The 19,324-nt window shown below is 33.7% G+C and overlaps 1 protein-coding gene across 1 annotated transcript; it reads left to right on the top strand.

The window, feature by feature from the left end:
* The first annotated feature begins 616 nt into the window (after positions 1-616).
* Positions 617-18,766, top strand: LOC149080589 (uncharacterized). Its single transcript, XM_089238667.1, has 3 exons — positions 617-715; positions 13,802-14,132; positions 16,414-18,766. The coding sequence occupies exons 2-3, from the start codon at positions 13,907-13,909 to the stop codon at positions 17,502-17,504; spliced, it is 1,317 nt and encodes a 438-aa protein (XP_089094793.1). The 5' UTR covers positions 617-715; positions 13,802-13,906; the 3' UTR covers positions 17,505-18,766.
* Positions 18,767-19,324: the final 558 nt, after the last annotated feature.

The following is a 19,324-nucleotide window of genomic DNA, read 5'->3' on the forward strand; positions in this document are numbered from 1 at the left end:
TTTAACAATGTAAGTGTAATAATTGATCCCCAGTACCGTAGAATACAAAATCGTGTTGTAGCCCCCCCCCCCTCCCTTTAACATATTAAGCTATGAACCGTGACTGTATTTTTTTAATACGCATTTTCATTTGTCATTTGTACTCCCGCTTTGGAATGGCCAAAAATGGTTGGGTGAACAAATTTCTCTGGAAAAATATCAGCATAATATAAAACGTTTAATATATTATAAAAATGTCTTCTCTGTGTGTGTGTTATTGTACTTGATCACTCACGTTTTACGCTTTCGTGCTTAAATTAATAGTCACGTGTTATCATACGACTTATTTTCTCTTTCTGGATGCTAATAGTCACGAGGACGACCTTCGATCAAGTTCTGGAGTAAATTGAATAAGTTTAGGTATCAAAAAGTTTTTGTATCCATTGTATTTTGCTGCGCGCAATTCTGCCAAATATGGATCGCGACAAAACCTGGACTTGATGGGTGGGTACGTTGATGTTGAAGGCCACTTCGGCCAGCCAAGCGCACTCAACTATATAGTCAGAAGGAGGTGAAAAGAAAGAGAGTGAAGCTCATGGAAAATTTCACGAGGCAAAAAGAGAAACGCCGTCAAACCTCGTGCTGCTGCTGCCAGAAATGCTTCGCGGCCAACACAACATTTCGACCATCTACAGTGAAACATCATGAACGTTATGAAACACTAAAACATCATTAGGTAAGTAACCCTATTTATTATTACTTGGAATGTACGAGAATTACTTTCGGATAACATTCTGTATGTTTGGCGAGTTTATTTTTGATTGTGTTGGCTTTCTTGTAAACAAAGTAAACTTGCAAAACAAACAACATTCCAGGTGAAAAATTTTCATCGATTCAGTTAGTATTCAACTGCTCGCAGTTTTAAATCTGAAAAAAAATTACTTTGTAGGTTTTCGTATTTTTATAAAATTCATTAATTTTTTTCTTGTCATGCAACTAAAATTTAATTTTTTTTTTTTGTTCACATCACTTTTTGTTTATTACTGAGAAACTGAGAAAACATGAATCAAATGAAACTTATCATCACACAGAATTATAACCATTTTTACATTCTTTTAATACGTTTAGTCAGTATAATTCCCTTATTTTTATGTGTATTCAAGAATTTTCCAAATAAGGTTTCAATTTGAATCATATATGAACTGTTATCACTTGTTTCGCGACAGTCTTGTGATGAAAAATCTGAAATTTTACACAGTTAGGTCTTCAAGCTGCGATGATAGCAAGTTATGTAATTGAGATTTTCTTTGAAAATGCGATTTTTTAATTATGATTGTGTGAGTAGGAAAAATTTGAACGTTTGTGTGGGATATTGCTTGGGAAAGAATAAATTTTCTCATTTAACTTTCTTGCTACCTAAACGGTGAAATGAAGAAAAAAATCCTATCAATCGGTAATATTTTATATCAATATCTATTAATTGTCATCGACTAAGAAAAATTAAATAAAGGATATGATATAAAGTAATTTTTTTTTTTTTGCAACTTACTTCATTTTTTATGTGCAACGAGAGGAAATGAGATTGATATTTTCTGATACCGTAATTTCCTGTATGAAATCCACGGGCTATCTAAGAAAAAAAGTTTTTTCCCGTTCTACGGAGGATATTTTTTATTCGTTAACAGGAATAAAATTTTCAATCAAAAAATGCTATTCAATTTTTTACTCATTCTTCGTAACTTTCCCTCGGATACAGGTTTAAGAATAAGGTTCAAGATCCCATATCCTGGACATGGGCGAGGATACGGGGGAGGGAGCGTGGGGGGCATCATCATCACCGTGCCCCCCCCCCCAGACTTCCAAGTCTATCTCCGCCTATGATTCTGGAGCAGGGATTCTAGACCGAGATCTTTATTAGGCCTCCATTTCAAGATTTTTAGGGGAATCCCTTCCTAATACACATGTATTTTTAATTAAGAAAACCCCAATGAAAATAAGATTCTTAATGGGCCCAGGAGCAAAGCGCGTCAGCGTTCTTCTATACAGGTTGTCCCAAATTGTACAGCAGATATCTCTGCAACCGTTGGCATTAGAGACATGCTTTCCATTACAAAAAATTTTCAAATATATGTATATAGTGTTGAAAAATTCAAAAATAAAACTTTTCAAATGCCAGAGTATGGCGCCCAAGACAGCTGTATACACATAACTAGAAATTATAAAATAAGAAGAGAATGAAAAAATACAATGAATGGAACAATGAGAAGGTCGCTCTCAAAGAAAAGCATAGAATTACCATCAGTTATCCAGACATTTTTGCGAAAACAAACTTTGGAAGTTGAAATGGCAAATATGAGAAAATACAAAAATTGAAAAAACTAGAAAGACACGAAAAAAAAATATATATATATATATATATATATACACTTTGAATTTGACACACTTTGAATTTGACATATATATTTACAACTTTGAATTTGACACCCTCAATCACTAGCGAAAACTTCAAAGTCAAATATCTCCGTTCATATTGCACTTAAAAATATTAAATTTTTGTAAATGATTTCTCAGAGTCACACTTAAAAGTTTTAGCACACACAGTTTACATAAAAAGTTTATTTTTCTATTTTTTTATGTATACGACCCTTTGGAAAATTTTAGACATTTTGTGTAACCCCCCATATCATTTGAAAACTTTTTGTAATTAATAGTTTGTGTCTAAAGTCAACGGTTGCAGAGATATCCGCTGTGCATACAATTTGGGACAGCCTGTATGAAGTCCGTAGAAATGACATATGTCTTACCAATATTTAATTTCTATCCATCCACGCTCACCATGTGCCGAAGAAATTGGCAGAAGAAGAAGTAATAACCCTGAAATGCGGGCTGTACATTGGCGTAGTCTGTACACAGGAAATTACGGTAATTGATTTGGGGTAAGTGAAGTAGTTTTTTCTGTCTAGCATATTTCACTTATTATGAATGATGTTTCAACACGAAGATTTTTTTTAAACTTTATGGTTCCAAACTATTCACAAGTAGAAATTTTACTTCCCAGTCAATTAACAAATGTCTAAATCAGTGGTGCTCAAACTATTACCAGCCGCGGGTCCCTCACCACGACAAAGCTCCCCACAATAGTCTAAAAAAGAATTGCTTCAAAGCACTGAATAGGCAAATATCAATGTCAACAGCTCACCATGACTCCCTCGACTGAAGTTGGTGACACCCCCCTCCCGGATAAACGACGTAAACTCTGAGAAACTCTGGTCTAAATAATATAATGCGTATTTTTTGAAATTATAATTTGTTTTCTTCGTATACTGCATTTTTAAAAATACTTTCCCAAGAGATGCGTGTGATCCGTCCGGGAAATTTAAAAAACCCCAAAATTATACTCAAGTGATTTTACAGAAAATTATAAAATTTTGACTTTTTTTTTAATGATTTAAAATATCTTTGTTTGTAAATCCAAAGAAATATTATCAGAGCTGTTTTTTAGTCTGTCTTATTTGACATCAGTGCTCTAGCAGTAGAAAGTGAGTCAAAATATTGTATAATTGGTTGAACATTTTGGTTATTTTTGCTTCACTACTTTGCCTCCTTCATTTTATGCACATGTGGATAATTAAGACGGAAACATACTGTTTAAAGACATTCCTGGAAAGTATTACTTGCATGTCTCTAGTTGAAATTCACACTCAGGACTGTCAAAAGGGGGAATCTGGTGCCCTAACCTCTCTACTGCATGAATGCATTCGATGAAGCAATGAAGAGGATAGCAAAATAAGTAACATTGATCCATGAAACAAAGTAAATTTACAATTGCGCAATAATCAGTGATAAAAATATTTTCACGTTAGTCACAGTAAGAGGAAAATCATTATGTTTAGGATAACAAACTCTTCGCAAGTTACAAAGAAAACTACCATTAAATAGTAACACATAATGTGATAAAATAGAACTAATAACATTTTTTAAACATGTGTTTCCCAAAATCTTGACATTTTATGATGCGCGCGTTCAGTTACACATAACCGTTACTTTTTGATGAATATCGTTTCATATTCTAATACATTTTCAAACAATATAAAGTGTGTGTTCCATAGATGTATTTCATTAATCCTTGGTAACCTGATAGAAATAAGCGGGCAAGAGTTGGATAATCAGAGAGCCTCATTTCTCGTTTTTTCTAATCTTTCTCAATTTCAGACACTCACTTGGAATTCTGACTGTATCAAATTGGGATAAAGAATTTTGAAATTCTTTTTTCATAATAGAATAGTTAGAGGCCGTTCAAGTATTATGTAAGCAAATTTTTTGCCATTTTTGACCCCCCCCCCTTGTCAGCAAAATTTCGTCATCAGCTCTGCCCCTCTGAATCCTAACTCATATTTTCTTAAAGGGTGGTCGATGACGTAAGCATTATCCAAACCCCCCTCCCCCCCTTGTCATCAAAAGTCAGCAAATTGGAAACCCCCCCCCGTCAATGATGACGTAATACTTGAATGACCCCTTACTAATAATATCAATACTCTTTAGGACTTTCGTAAAAGACAAACTTTTTTTTCTAGAATATGCGTAAAACAGTTTTTTAAAGTACGGAATATCGAATATAAAAGTAGACAAATTTTTTTTATTTTGAATGGTTTGGGAAATTTTGAAAATTCAGCGACATTTACTTCATGAACTTCGATTAGCTTACCAATCACGTTTTTGGATGATCGTTGCAAACGAATTTTGTCCGGATCTTTTATTAAAAACACCGTTTTTATTTCTTTATTTTTCCAATACCACCCCAAGTTTTTTTTTGTTTTTTTTGTCATTGATTAGTTTCGACAATGAATTCGAGAAAATATAAAAATAGTTATAAAAACTTTAATGTGAATGAAGGCCGTCTGAACTGATCTATGTTATTGGTCGTTTTTTCGTTATTGAAGCTAAAACATATCTCAAGGGAGCTGGGGCGATATCAATAACGTTGACATCAATCTGCTGCATGTGGGGCGAGTTACTTTGTTATTTGCCGATACATGAGAGATAGCTATTATTACTATAGTAAATGAGAATCGGCGGCCTGATTTTGATTCACATCAACTCGCATAAAAATAAATATCGATATGGTGCGAAAGAGAAAAAAAAATGGCCAGACAATGTGCTCGAATTTCGTTAATAAAGTAAAACTTTACTATATAGAACTAATAATTAAAAATATAATGTGCAATGAAGTACTTCCCAAGAAGACAAAATTTTAGAAATTAATTGTTTTGTATTTTATGTTTTAGCGAAAGTACTAAAATTTTAGAATGGTTAAAAAAATTATTTGAAGTGTACTAATTGCAAATATATATAAAAAAGTCACCGTTACACATAAATGATTGGAAAAATATTTCTTATACGTAATATATCTTAAATGAGACGTTTAATAAATACTGTTATTGCTGACTCGAATATCAAGAAATGATAACTCATGAATGAAAAGTTTGTAACAACAATCAGTAAAGTTATTGTTTCGAGCCGACAAATTTTGATTTTTAAAGGATGATGTTGTAAATATGGATATAAAAATGATCGTTACTGGAATTGAAAATAACAATAAAACCAACTTGCGAGTTGTTGTACATCCACGTTCGGTATGTTATTAAACTAATCATATGTCCAACTTTGATAGAGGTGTTTTATTTTCGTGTTTAAAATTTGAATACCGAAAAACAGCTTTTCCAAGTTAATTTTATGCATATTAGATTTTTTTTAGATGGGAATTTTTCTCAATAAAAAACCCTCTCTCTATAACGATATTTTTAAGAGAATTTGAAACCACTGCAATTTTATATTTATAGCTTTATTTTTATATTTAGCTCTAAATCGTATTGAATTTAATTTTAACTTCTCGCCACTTATTTTCATTCTTCCAAGAGCGTCTAATAGCATTAGTGTTTTGCACCATATGATCACCGAAAATGTTGATAAAGCTGTTGGTATTGCCTCTGTAAGACAGAAAAGCGCAATAAAGTAAACTTCTTCACAGGGACAATGAAACTGAATGAATTTCATTAGTCAACTAATTAATTACAGTTTTTCCTGACGGATAAATACTTTAAAGCGAGTTTTCTGATGGTACTAACAATGCAGATTTAGAAAAGATGCCAAAAAAGCATGAATTTGGTAGCACGTGATAAGAATGTTGCCTTTCAATGTAACGATAATCTCTCTGCAATGATATATTTCCTTGGCCCGCAGAATATTGTTGTATCGAGGTTTCACATTATTTGAATAGAGAAAAGAGGAGAGAGATTTTTTCAAGCCCAGTTTTCTTAAGAGTAGGTTTTCAGCGTTTTCACACTACACACGGCATATAAAACCTAGTCTTAAGAAAACCTGGCTTTAGACTATGAATACGTAGAAAACAGAAATTATATTGAAGAATTTAATCCGTGCTTTTGCCTCTGTGGCTTTCATTCCTTTTCAATTTCTTTCTGATTCAATTGTTGTTAGAAGTCTCGGTCTGGTGAGATTACTTTTCAAAGGTTTCCCAAACTATGTTGAAAAAATTCAAGAATGTCACAATGAATGACCCCCGGAAAACAAATTTTTTAAAATTATTCTGCGATTCACATGGGGCAATGACTGCATCGACTTCATTTTGAGCACGATAACCTTGAAACTATTTCCACCTGGCGTTTAAAAAAAGTCCATCATCAATAAAAACAGTTATCAAACTTTATAATTTCATTCAAATATTTTTACACAGTACTAAGTAACATTTTAAGTCATTTCCAATAAAACATCTCATCATTTTTCTTTAGCGTCTGGCAATTATACATTCTTGAAAGTGACTTTTTTGTTGTTACAAATAATCAATTGCATTGTTTTGTATTTTCATTTTATTTAACATTTTTTCAGTGAAATCTACATAAAAAGAAGTTTCTGTTTTAATTAGTGAAAATTGATCTATTTTATTAGTTTTTTGTAAAAACTTTGTTTTCTCTCTCAAAGTGAGAATACTGTACCTGATATTTATAAGTAGAAGATTTTACAAATTTATAAATCCGACTGAACAGTTGTATGTTCAAGCCCCAAATAAATCATGAATGCCTTTATAATACTTTATGATAGATATAATAATAATAATATCTCGTGAGAGAATAATTAAAATAATTTAAAAAAGAATCTTTTTTGCATATATGTTAGGGAAAAACTGATTAATTTGATGATTTGTGGTTATATATACTGCCACCGACGATTTCGGTAAATTTGAGGACTAGTTAATGTTTGCATCAATCACATTCATGATAAATAATTTTTATCGCACATATGCATATGCTGTATGCTCTCAAAATTGAATTTATGTGTATTACGACTAACATCCGAAGTCTAGACTCTTCGGGAAGTGGCTAGGCTTCGAACTTTGATCTTAACATATATTGGTTTTGGAGAAGATAACAATATCACTAGTTACAACAATTTACACCTCCCGATGCAATCAATATTGCATAGAAATGAAATTTTAAATCTTGATAGTAAATTTTATCCGATTTTATTGGTAATTATTTTACTGCATATATATAGTATATCTGTAATTCACGTTAAAAAAGCATTTGAATTCATTAGATAATATACCGCTGCGTGTTATCTGCAGCTATATTTTTTCCTGAGAGGTTGGAATAGAAATAAACGTTTCAAAAATTGGATTGTAAAAAATATTTTTTTTTAAAGATTTATTGATGGCGTATAGATTTGAGTATAAAAATCGACATATTTTTTCTGCGAAAATGCAACCAACAAGCTCCTTCGGTTCAATATGATTTCATTTTCAAAGTGGCAAGAGAGAGATTCGCATCTGCGGATTACACGCCGCCGAGATTATACGTCGGAAATTACGGTAAATCCCATTTGAATAGTTGTAATTTTGCTTCCCATTTCCATAAATTTTCAACGCGTTCTAAAATGTAATACCCTCTCAACTTTATGCCTAGTCTGTTGCGAAAATTCGCCATAAATAGAGAACGAAGATGTAGAGAACGTGACTCTCCTTGACGAGGTGAAGCGTTTTCTATTCAAATCACGTTTGGGCGTTTTTCTTTTATTGAAATAGAATGACCTCGTAAATATGTGTTGGATATTCATTCTTTACACAAATATATATACACCTTTTAAAAATATATATATTTCAGTATTTTTGTCAATAACTCAAGATGAGCTGCAGCATTTCAAATATAGATGGCACTACAACCTAACCGAAATTTTCTCTTATTATTAGGGCTCGGAATTTTTATTAAAACCTTAGAAATATGCAAGTATTTATTACCTAAAAAACATAGAAATATTTACCTAAAAATATAAACATATGCCCCAATAAGTTTTCTCTATATTTCATTTCTTTTTTAAGCTATCATTTCTAATATTATTCAGTTAATCTGATTAAGAAATTTCGAAGGAGTTTTAGTCAAAACTATCTCCCAAAATTCAAATAAAAACCACACCAACTTCATGCTAAATTAATAACCTTCTAGTGGGATCTAGAATTGCACTGAATGGGATGTCTTTTCAAACGACATTTCAAAACAATCAATGACACCATAACAATGGCATCCTTATATAATGACATGGCTTTTCAATGAAATCCTTACATAATGACATGGCTTTTCAATGTCATCCTTATATAATGACATAACTTTTCAATGACATCATTATATAATGACATAACTTTTCAATGACATCATTATATAATGACATAACTTTTCAATGACATCATAATAACTTTAGTTTCTTCAAATATCTTCTCTTTACTTGTTTACTTATTAAACTATTTTGCAATGGGTCTTTTAAAAATTTGAAAAAATTACCAAACGGAGTAATATTCGAAGTAGCCTCGTCAATAAAGCAGATGTTGCTGGTTTCTGCAGTTTTTTGCTCTAATTCTCTCTTTTTACTATTCATTCTTAGCAGAATTGGAATGTTGCTGCAAATTAAATCGCTTTTGTTCTGGAAAGTTTGTTCTAATAAAATTTTTGAAAATAAAATAGAACCATAGGTGTTGAAAATATTCTCATCAAACTCCTGTGTGAAAGAAATTCCTTAGATTTTTTCTCTGAATATTCAACTTGGGCAGGACTAGAATTGGAATTTTATGGATAAAAATTTAAAAAAATAACTTTTTTACTTTAAAACCTGATGCAAAAACACTATTAAAAAGATTTTCAAACGATTTTTTCTTAATTTTTATTTTACCGTGATGAGGGGAAGGGAATGGGGGGTGGGGTAGGGGCAAAACCAAGTTTGCCATTCTTGATAAAAGTCATAGTCATGGCGCCGACTTCAGGCATGATGAAAATGCACTGAACTCGAAGATTTCGTATGACCAAGTGACCTTCTTGCACCTGGATTGGCATGTCATCCATAGTTTCACCCTCCGATCCTGAACAAAGGAAAAAAAATTTTTTACAAAAAAAAAAGAAGAAAAGACAAGGATTCATCGCTTTTTGAATAACATGGCTACAGATTAACATTTTTGGCAAAAAGTAACCAATTGCTTGAAAATTCCTAAAATATATGACATCCATACTTGTTATGGGCGGGTGTCTTTTTCTCAGCCACCTCGTTGGGCATTTTGCCTGTTGTGGCCTTGTATTTGCATTTGATTGCTCAAAAATACCCGATAATTATACCTTTCTCGAAATCAGAGAGCTCCGAACTGCGCGGCATCTTGCATGCGACTAATGCCGATGTTGTTTCCTACACGATATATACCGGCGGAGGGCGTGACGTATCTCAGGACCGCAGACATCGTCATTTGCATAGGTGTCCAAATACTTATTGGTAGATAGTGTATAAGACAGGGCCATATATAACAAGGGCTTTCTCATTAGGCACTGGAGCTGGTACCAGCTGACGTCACGTGTGACCTCATTAGCCTACAGAACCAAGTGCGCCCGATTTGCTTTCTTGTTAATTACGGTAGTTTGCACAATCGCTGTACTGTGTCCATTTTATTGAATTATTTCGAAAATTATTTTTTCCATTATTTTCATTAGTTATTTGTATATTTATTGGCTTGCTTCGTTCAACCATTTAAACATTTAAAATAAGAAATTTCGCATTTGCTTATAAGGTAACTTTTACTGAGAATATTTTTCTCGGATTCATTTCAGTTTAATCACGTTCGTTATTCCATTTTTATTGGGTTGATTGAAAGCCAACTCGAGACAGATAATTTCAATTATCTTCTGAACTTTCCAATAATTGATAATAACCTGTCTGTTTTGAATTTGATTAGGTGTAGCGTTAAGAAGTGTTGTCCTCATTATTACCAATACAACTGCAACATAAAAACCTGGGAAGACAGTGGTGTTGGAGCCGGGTGTGCTGTGGAGTGCTGTAACACCCTTGGTAATTTACGGTATGGATCTGAGCACTCAACTAAATTGATTAAGAAATCTAAATTTCCTATGTAAAGATCAAGACGATGACCCACAAGTTCCAAACACTTAATAATTTCAAACCAAATAATTTAATTAAATTACAATATTGTAAAAAGATTATAAAAATATTACATGCGCATATCTGGTTGACGCCCCTGATACAGAAGAATATATTGGGCCCCTTAAATTAGAAAAAAGGGTAAAGTTTGGGTATTTCGAGGCCCTTCAGAAGTTGCCCCATGGCATTCGCCCAGTGCGTCTGCCATTAAATCGACACATCCTAGAGATAGAAGGCCTTCGCACGGGTTGTCAAGTTCATCTGTAGCGTCATTATATATAAGACACACTATCTAGCAAGTTTCCCACATTTTGAACCACAACATCCTATTTCATTTCTTCTTAGTTTAGCGTAGAATCTTCCTGGTTAGCTCACAAATACTGCATGGTGATTGGATATGGGGGCATAGATATCACCAATTCTGAGCCCGATCATTTATTTTCTGCACAACGATGACACTGGCACGAGCAGGGAATTTTTTCCCTGTATATTCTGAGGGAAAATGGACTACTTGCTGACGCCACCAGCAGCGTGCTGAGACCTTCTATCTCTAGCAGGTGCTGGTTAAATCCGCCTCTGACTAAGACAACACCATAAACGAGAAATCTCTCTCAATTATGCTGATGTCGTCTGCTAAAAAAAAAGCAGGGGCGGACATCACACAGCACTTTTGAGACCCCGCGAATGAGCCAAGTCAGCAAGTGCAACATCAAAGGAATAAAACAGCCCTTACTATATAGTCCTGCATGTAAAATCGCGAGGAACCATCGTTGCGATTGATATCACGATGAATTGACACTGCTACAAACTTATACCTCGACGCATTGGAGTTGCAACAAATTTGTACCACGACAAATATACGTGTGACGAGTCGAGGGCGACAAATTGACCGGCTACGGACAAAAGCAATGAGATTCGGAATCAGCACTCCAAAATCATCCCAAAATGACTGAAGTATCTTTGGGAACAAAATCAGTGGTGATCAGTATAATTTATATTATCAGTAATAATTATGAATATAATTAATTAATAATTATGAAACTGTCAGCTAAAATGAGAATTCTCGCGAAAAAATAAAAAAAGGAGCACGTCAATACAGTGCTTTGATTCCATCTTCTGATCTATATAGTTTCAGGCACGCAATGATAAGTGGTGGCCAAGGTCTCTGTATTCTTACACGCGAGATTAAAACTAAATAATAAAATATCATTAAAGAACATTTATTACTGGGGAAAACAGTGAAAATTAAGTTTATTTTTTTCTATTCATGTATTTTATGTACACTTTACTTAATTACTTTGACTCTTATTAATTGTTTATTATTGAATTTCGGTTAAGTATTATCTTGAAGGGGTTTCTGTTGATAATTGATATAGTGCATATACATTCAAACTCAATTATAACGGCATCAAAGATTCCACGGAATTTTGTCGTTCTAGCCAAGGTTGATGTTTTTAAGATCTATTTTTGACAAAAAATATTCAGAGGCAATCTCAAATACTTTGCATGAGGGTTTTATTTCTTTATTAGGGTGACCAATTTAATCGAAAAAAATACGGGAAATCGGGATAATTAATATGAGACATCGTCGATTCTGGTCAAACATGTTGCCAAATGATGGCGAAATTACCACACATTCATTATTTACAAATAACCCTTGGTGAGGAAAAAATGCTACAGCAAGTCTCTGCTAAAATATATTTCACGGAAAAAAAAAGATTCTCGCAAATATGTGAGATGAATATTTATAATTATATTCACTATAACCCAATGTGTAAATTATGCAAATTACCTTCATTCCTGATTCTAGTAAAGATTGGGAATTAAAGCAGGCTTCGTTGAAAAAAAACAGAACATTTTTATTTTAAAAAAAATAGTCGGAATTGGCGAAATATGGAAGTGTTTGGTATAGTGGTTATGTAAATGAGTAAATCGGAACGTCAGACATGCAATAAATCTTTTTTACCAACGTTAGTTGTAAATAGAACAAAAGACAAACATTCCTCGGATGTGATTAGATCTAATCTAAGGAATTTTTTCGGAGAACGTCATTGTGTGTGTGTATGTGTGTATGTGAAACGGAAACAAAAGTGACAAAAATTTGTCATTATATCCCAAGTGGTTGCTTTTTATAGATTTTATAAGGTAAATTCATAAACATTATTCTCTATGAGAATCCGTCCAGACTGCCAATTATTGACGCGAGGTATCGTTATTACCGAGGTCTTTATAACCGAGTTTGGCTGTATATGTATAATGTATGTATGTGGGAATTATCAAGTGGTTGTGTCATTTGAAAAATTTATTCAACTGTGTTTTATCCTGAATTTACATAATTTACGTATTTTTTAAAAAAAGGAAAGAAAAAAGTTTTTTATTCTGTGAGAGAGCATTCCCGCCATATATACATACACAAAACTTAATATACAACTCATTATATTTATTGATATGTTTATAAAAATATTATAAACATAACTTTCATATTATATATAATATCGACTTCTTAATTATTATTTACGGAATCAAAGTATCAAAAGAGCTATATCGTATTGGAATAATTGCAGCATGACAGGATGTTCAATCCATCAATTTATTTAGCGTCATTATTATTTGCTATTATTTATTTAGCAAAATCTGATTCGACAGCCTCTTTGGCATACTGTTTAGACAGCTAATCAGGTTGTCGCATTGCTGTCCTAAAGGATAAGATGGTGACACGCAAATCGCTATGAGAAATGGTCGTTCATAACATTTAGATATGAGCAGTGATTGTTTTGCTGATCTTCTGTAAGTAAACGTGGTTTTCATATGAATAATGAAATTGTTGAACTGTTTTTTATGAATAAGAGTGTTCTACAGAGAGGGAGAGAGAAAGATAACATGGACAGGAAACTATCGTAGAGAGCATGTCACTAAAGTAGAGGAACTTTGGTTTGCTACTGTACTGGCCAAAACATTTTTGGTTAGAAAAATGTTGATAAACTTGATAATATACATACGTATAGTTTTGATATTACATACGCTTCGCCGATTTTTTTATTATTATTATTCATACAAATTTTTTCCATTGTTTGCATAAATTCCGAATGAGAAAGTAAATTAAACTTCCAACTTTGGTTAATCCACGTGATTTCTAATATGGCCAACTAGTTTTTGAACAAATAGTGCGAGCATAAAATTTATTTCATATTCTGAATTATTTTTCAACGGTGTAAAGTGTTAACCAATGTTTTAATATACCATTGTACACTGTAATTTTCTTCATTTTTTCTACATTTTTTTCAATATTCAAATGGTTTTATTTTGCCTGACTGATAAACAGAAACGAGTTTTATCTTTTCAGTGGCACGTTTCATGATTACCACTTTGTTTGCAAGAGTGTATTCATACTTGAAACCGTTGGAGAAACATCACCCAAGAAACATTTTTTTCAACAATACGAATCGAAATGACGGAAGAAACTGAATCAACTGGCATTTTCAATCGCAAGAATGCAACTACGCAGTGGGATGAGGAATTAACGAGGACTAAGAATGGAGAGGTTGTAAGTGCCATAGGTAGAACCAGTGCTGCTACTCAATGGAGTGACCAAGAACCCCCAAGAACTCATAGCGCAGGAACACAATGGTCTCCTGTTGACATAGCCACCATGAAAACAATTCCAGGTTATGCAGGTGAAGTAATAAATTTTGAGTTCTCTTTCAAATTTTAATCTTAACCACTCTTTGATAATATCAAGTAGATTTCGATTTTCAATGACAGCAAAAGTTATAAGTGCTTCAGTGTTGTACCAAGCTGATATATTTCACTTTATATAGTAAATTACTTGGACATAATTACAAGAGTTGTGTTTCTACAATATTATGGTCTTTCCTTTTAGTATAACATTTTTTTCAATTTATCTTACATTCATCAGCCTTTTTGTTTTAATGTTTTATTTCGTATAATTCGTATAGTTCATATTCATATATACAGGGTGTTCTGTTAATGGACCGACAAACTCAGAGGATTGTTAATAAGCATCAAGAGGAACAAAAATTGCAATGGAACATGGTGTCGCAAACCAGGTCGAGAAGGTGAAAATCGCGAAAAGCGCATGCAGGTTTCGACGTCACGCTGGAACGACAAAAAGTACAATAATAACTACAAAAAGATTTATTTGATTAATTATTACATTAGTTGTTGGAAGTGGCGGCCGCTGACATCATTGCATAGTCAGTCTACAACGACGTAAAAATTATTCCCGGACACGCTCGAAGATACCAGGTATGCTTTTGATGTCTGCCGCAGCGACGACAATCCGCGCTATGAGGTCCTCCGGTGTGTCCACACGAGTTATTTAAGGTGACCCCATAGGAAAAAGTCACACGAATTGAGATCCAGCGAACGTGGAGGCCAAGCAACAAGTCCCGCGCGTCCAATCCACCTCCTTGGGTATGTAACATCGAGGTGATTACGCAAGTCGGGGGAAAAATGTGGAGAGGCACCATCATGCATGAACAACATGCCTCGCTGCACTGCGGCCGGCACATTTTGCACCAATTCCGGGAGGACGTGTTGCAGAAAAACAAGGTACGTTGCTCCATTCAGGCGTTCGAGCTAATTTATGTCGTCCGCAGAGCGTGATCCTACCCCAGCGCATGCATTTCACGACGCTGCTTACGTCAGATATGGTGAGCGAACCCACGAACGATCAACGGACATCCACCTTTCGTCTCCTCTGTACCAAGAGCGAGCTTGTATGCGTTTTTCGCCTTCTCAACGCGGTTTGCGACACCATGTTCCATTGAACTTTTATTCCTCTTCATGCCTACTAACACCCCTATCAGTTTGTCGTACCATTAACAGAACATCCTGTACATATATGTATATAACATAGAGATACAAAAGAGCTACTGAATTAAAAACCAAATGTATTCAAAAATTCAAAATTAAAACATTTCAAAAGCCAGAGTATAGCGCCCAAGGCAGCTGTATACACCTAACTAGAAATTATAAAATTAGAAGAAAAATGAAAAAATGATAAATAAAAAATAAATTGAACAATGAGGAGGTCGTTCTCAAGGGGAACCCCCCCCCCATTGTTCCAAACAGCAAAAATGTTTCTAATGATGGTAAGCCAAGAATAGGCATTAATTTACCATCAGTTCCCCCGACAGTTTTGCGAAAAACAAGCTTTGGACGTCAAAAAGCAAATATGAGAAAATCCAAAAATTGAAAAAACTAGAAAAACACGAAAAATACATTAGTAGCACAATATTAAATGGACACCTCCACAAAAGTGTGTTTAAAAGTTGAAAAATAGAAAAAAATAGAAAATAAAAATGTAAAACTTACCTGAAACTTAACTTTTTAATACTAATGTCACAAATAATGAGCCACATGGCGTAAACTAAGAAGTCGAAAAACGTGGGTGAAGTTTGAAACCCATAAAGGAAGACGGATAACCGTTGCCACTCAAGACATTTAAAAAGTCAGAAAATGCTTTAAGAAAATCATTTACATTATTGCATGTTTTTTTAATTCTTGATAGTTGTGCAAAAAATATATTTTTCAGAATTCTAATACTACTATTAGAATTGAAATCAGAAAAAGAAAATAAACTTCAAATTTTTTTAAATTCTTTTCTTTTATCAAAAATTCCAATAAAGGCTATTTCATTAGAGAAACAAATTTTAAAATCAAGGAAATCCGCAGAAAGGGGGTCAGGATTGGTTCTCTTGAGTGGCAAGTCTATGCCTATTCTTGGCTTACCATCATTAGAAACATTTTTGCTGTTTGGAACGATGTGGGGGTTCCCCCTTGAGAACGACCTCCTCATTGTTCCATTTATTTCTGTATTTTTCATTTTCTTCTAATTATATATATATATATATATATATATATATATATATATATATATATATATATATATATATATATAATAAAAGCATTTATATGTATTTTTTATGTTAGGTCATTTACCAGGAAGGCATTATGTTACACCCGGCAAAACATTTCGTAAAGAGATGGAATCTGTTCTCGCTCATTTTCAACCCAAATCGACAAAGATGAACATCATGAGCCGACATACGTTACCAGTTCAGCAAAATGAAGTGAAACAATTGAACGATCCATATTTTGATCCAAGGCCACCTTCGACTTACACTAGAAACTATAATCCCATTCCAGGATATCAAGGGTTTGTGCCACGCGTTCGGACGTCAACGTCTAGTTTAGGAGTTCGATACATCAAGGCTGTGGAGAAAAGTCTCGAATCTCTTCACGCATCACATGCACACGTAAAAGAAATATCCAAACAAGAGGATATTGGAACATCTCCCAAAAAACTTTTAGATCAGCGACCTTTGCACACTCCGAGACACAGACCTCATCCTCATCATCCTCAGAATGCACAAGATGGAGAGCAGGAAGATGATTGGAAAGCAATATATAACAGACCACCATCAACATATCTAAGTAACAGCAGAACTTACATTCCTGGGTATAAAGGTTTCGTTCCTCGTTTGAGAGAATCGGCGAATGCTATCGGTGTCCGTTACAGCAAAGCTGCTCTCATGTGTCTCGAAGCATCGGAAAGAAAGAAACCGCAACGGCCTCGAACATATCCAATGAAAGGTAGTCAACATAATTCGCCATCACCACCACCATTGCATGAACAGGACGGACAAGAAGGCGTTGACAGGAACAATGAAATCGCTTCACCCACCGATGACCCTGTTTCTACTCAGAACGTGTGTCTGAAAGAGGATCACGTATCATTTGAAACTTCGGAAATGAGAAAAGCTTTAGTGGCAGCAGAAAAGACAAATCATATTTTAGACACAGATCGCCCTTACCGTCAAGAACACGCTTACTATTTGGGTAACAGAAAGCCTTCAACCTATATGTCAGATGAAAGACATCCTATTCCTGGATATCAGGGATTCATACCTCGCATGAGAGATTCGCCATCAACACTCGGATTGCGGTACACAAAAGCTGCGATCAAGACCTTAGATGATTTACATCGGATGCAGAGACGAGAATCAGCAGCTGCCCAATGAAATTTTTCAAAACTGATGAAGTAGTTCTTGTTATAAAGTGATGCTATAGTAAAACCATTTCAGTCAGAGAGAATCATTCAAGGCTACGGGTAGAATGGGAATAAGAAATTTGGTTGTATCTTCCCCTGTATACGCAAGACAATGAGGGCTTATTGAATAATAATCAATTAGTTAAGAGTGCGGTAGTGAAAATAAAGCGGCAACCACGCACTTTGCATTACTAAAAAAGTTTCAACACTTCCATAATTCAATGATTGAAAAATGAGGATTGTGTTTGATTTAACTCTAATCTCCCAATTGCGTAAAATGCTTAAAAAGTTAAAACTAATGTGAATTACCTATCGAGTTTCAAGTAATGCAAAAGGCGGTTTATGTAACTTGAATGAACAAAAAACATCGGGGGGGAGGGAAGAATGTAATCTATCTGGAAAAATAAAAGTTCTGATAAGAATTGAAAAACAAGATTTGGTCCCAGTTGTCAAGTGCGTATAACTATATACTAAAAAAGTTCCAAGTGGCGTAATTTTTATATTTTTGAATCCTCGTGACAAAAAATGGGGATCGATTTCCCTCGTTTGAAAATGATTTTAAATCCGAAATCATTGAAAACCCCCGTTTGAACGATAATAAAATATTTAAAACATATTAATTATTTTTCTGATAGTATCCAATTTATACATATATGTAATTTATATGATAATTTATTTTACGCAACCTAATTTCTTTTTATCTTCATCCAAAGGAAGTATTAAGTACACATTTATACGTATAAAACCTTGAATGATATTAAAATACTCATCCAAAAAGTTTAAATTCAGGTATATATATTATTGATGACTAATCAAATGAGTATACTGTGATAAGGGGTAGGGGGCTGTTCAGAAATGTATACATGTTTGTATCAGTAGAGAGATAGAGGGTCTATAAAAAAAATAAAATACACTGCCAATCTCTCTCGCATTCTTAGAGTTCCTGAAATGAAAAACTAACTTATATTTGGGGGGTTTTTTTCTGCTGAATTAAAATCATGGGGGGAAGCAAAAAAGAAAAATCTGTCTGTGCAGCAATAACTTTAGATCCCATAAGTATGTCAAAGTCTTACGATTTCTCATTCGCTTATGTTTGTATTCACGTGACCAGTTCGTAGCATTTAATAATAGGTTTTAGATTTGTTTTAAAAATTGCTCTGCAATACCGATCTCAATTCGGCGTTGTTTGAAGCTTAATTCAAAATGTCAAAATCCATTTTTTGTTGTTTGTGTAAAATCAGTGATCACTACTATATTTTATGAAAATTATGAATAAAATCTAATTATCTTATTTTTTTCTGAATGTTTCATCGTATCAATGTCTCGTTTCTAAATTACAATTCAATTATAAGAAATGTGTATCTTTCGAAGAAATAACTTCAGCGTTTCAACGTATCAAGTAATATGCATCAAAATGATGCAATAGACAAAATGCCTAACGAGGTGGCTGAGTCGAAAAAAGGAAAAGTAAAAAAAAATTGAAAAATATCCATATATATCATTGCCAAGGCAAATAATTTTGATTAATACACTGTATAATTCATTCATCAGCATCACCCTAACAACTGCAGAGTTGTACTTGAAGGAGATAAAATCGAGGTCGGAAAGAGTTATTTCTTAACGTTATTCTTTTGTTTTTTTTTTTCCGACAGTTCTTAGATGCAATGATTAAAAATTTGTATAAACACTCATATATGGATTAGTTTCGAAAAACCATGTGCAACTATTCTTATTCGGGTTTAACAAAAGAAGACCGTTTCCAACAAGGTCGTAGTTTTGTGTAAATGGCAA

This window comes from Pholcus phalangioides, unplaced genomic scaffold (assembly GCF_987345545.1).
Source record: "Pholcus phalangioides strain wild (caught in Gottingen) unplaced genomic scaffold, Ppha-v1.0 ptg000011l_1, whole genome shotgun sequence".
Lineage (NCBI taxonomy): Eukaryota > Metazoa > Arthropoda > Arachnida > Araneae > Pholcidae > Pholcus > Pholcus phalangioides.

Bases quoted from the DNA above. Each gene is read 5' to 3' on its own strand.
- LOC149080589 (XM_089238667.1), top strand. From the start codon at position 13,907: ATGACGGAAGAAACTGAATCAACTGGCATTTTCAATCGCAAGAATGCA. The intron at 14,133-16,413 runs GTGAAGTAATAA...TTTTTATGTTAG, and splicing joins AACAATTCCAGGTTATGCAG to GTCATTTACCAGGAAGGCAT.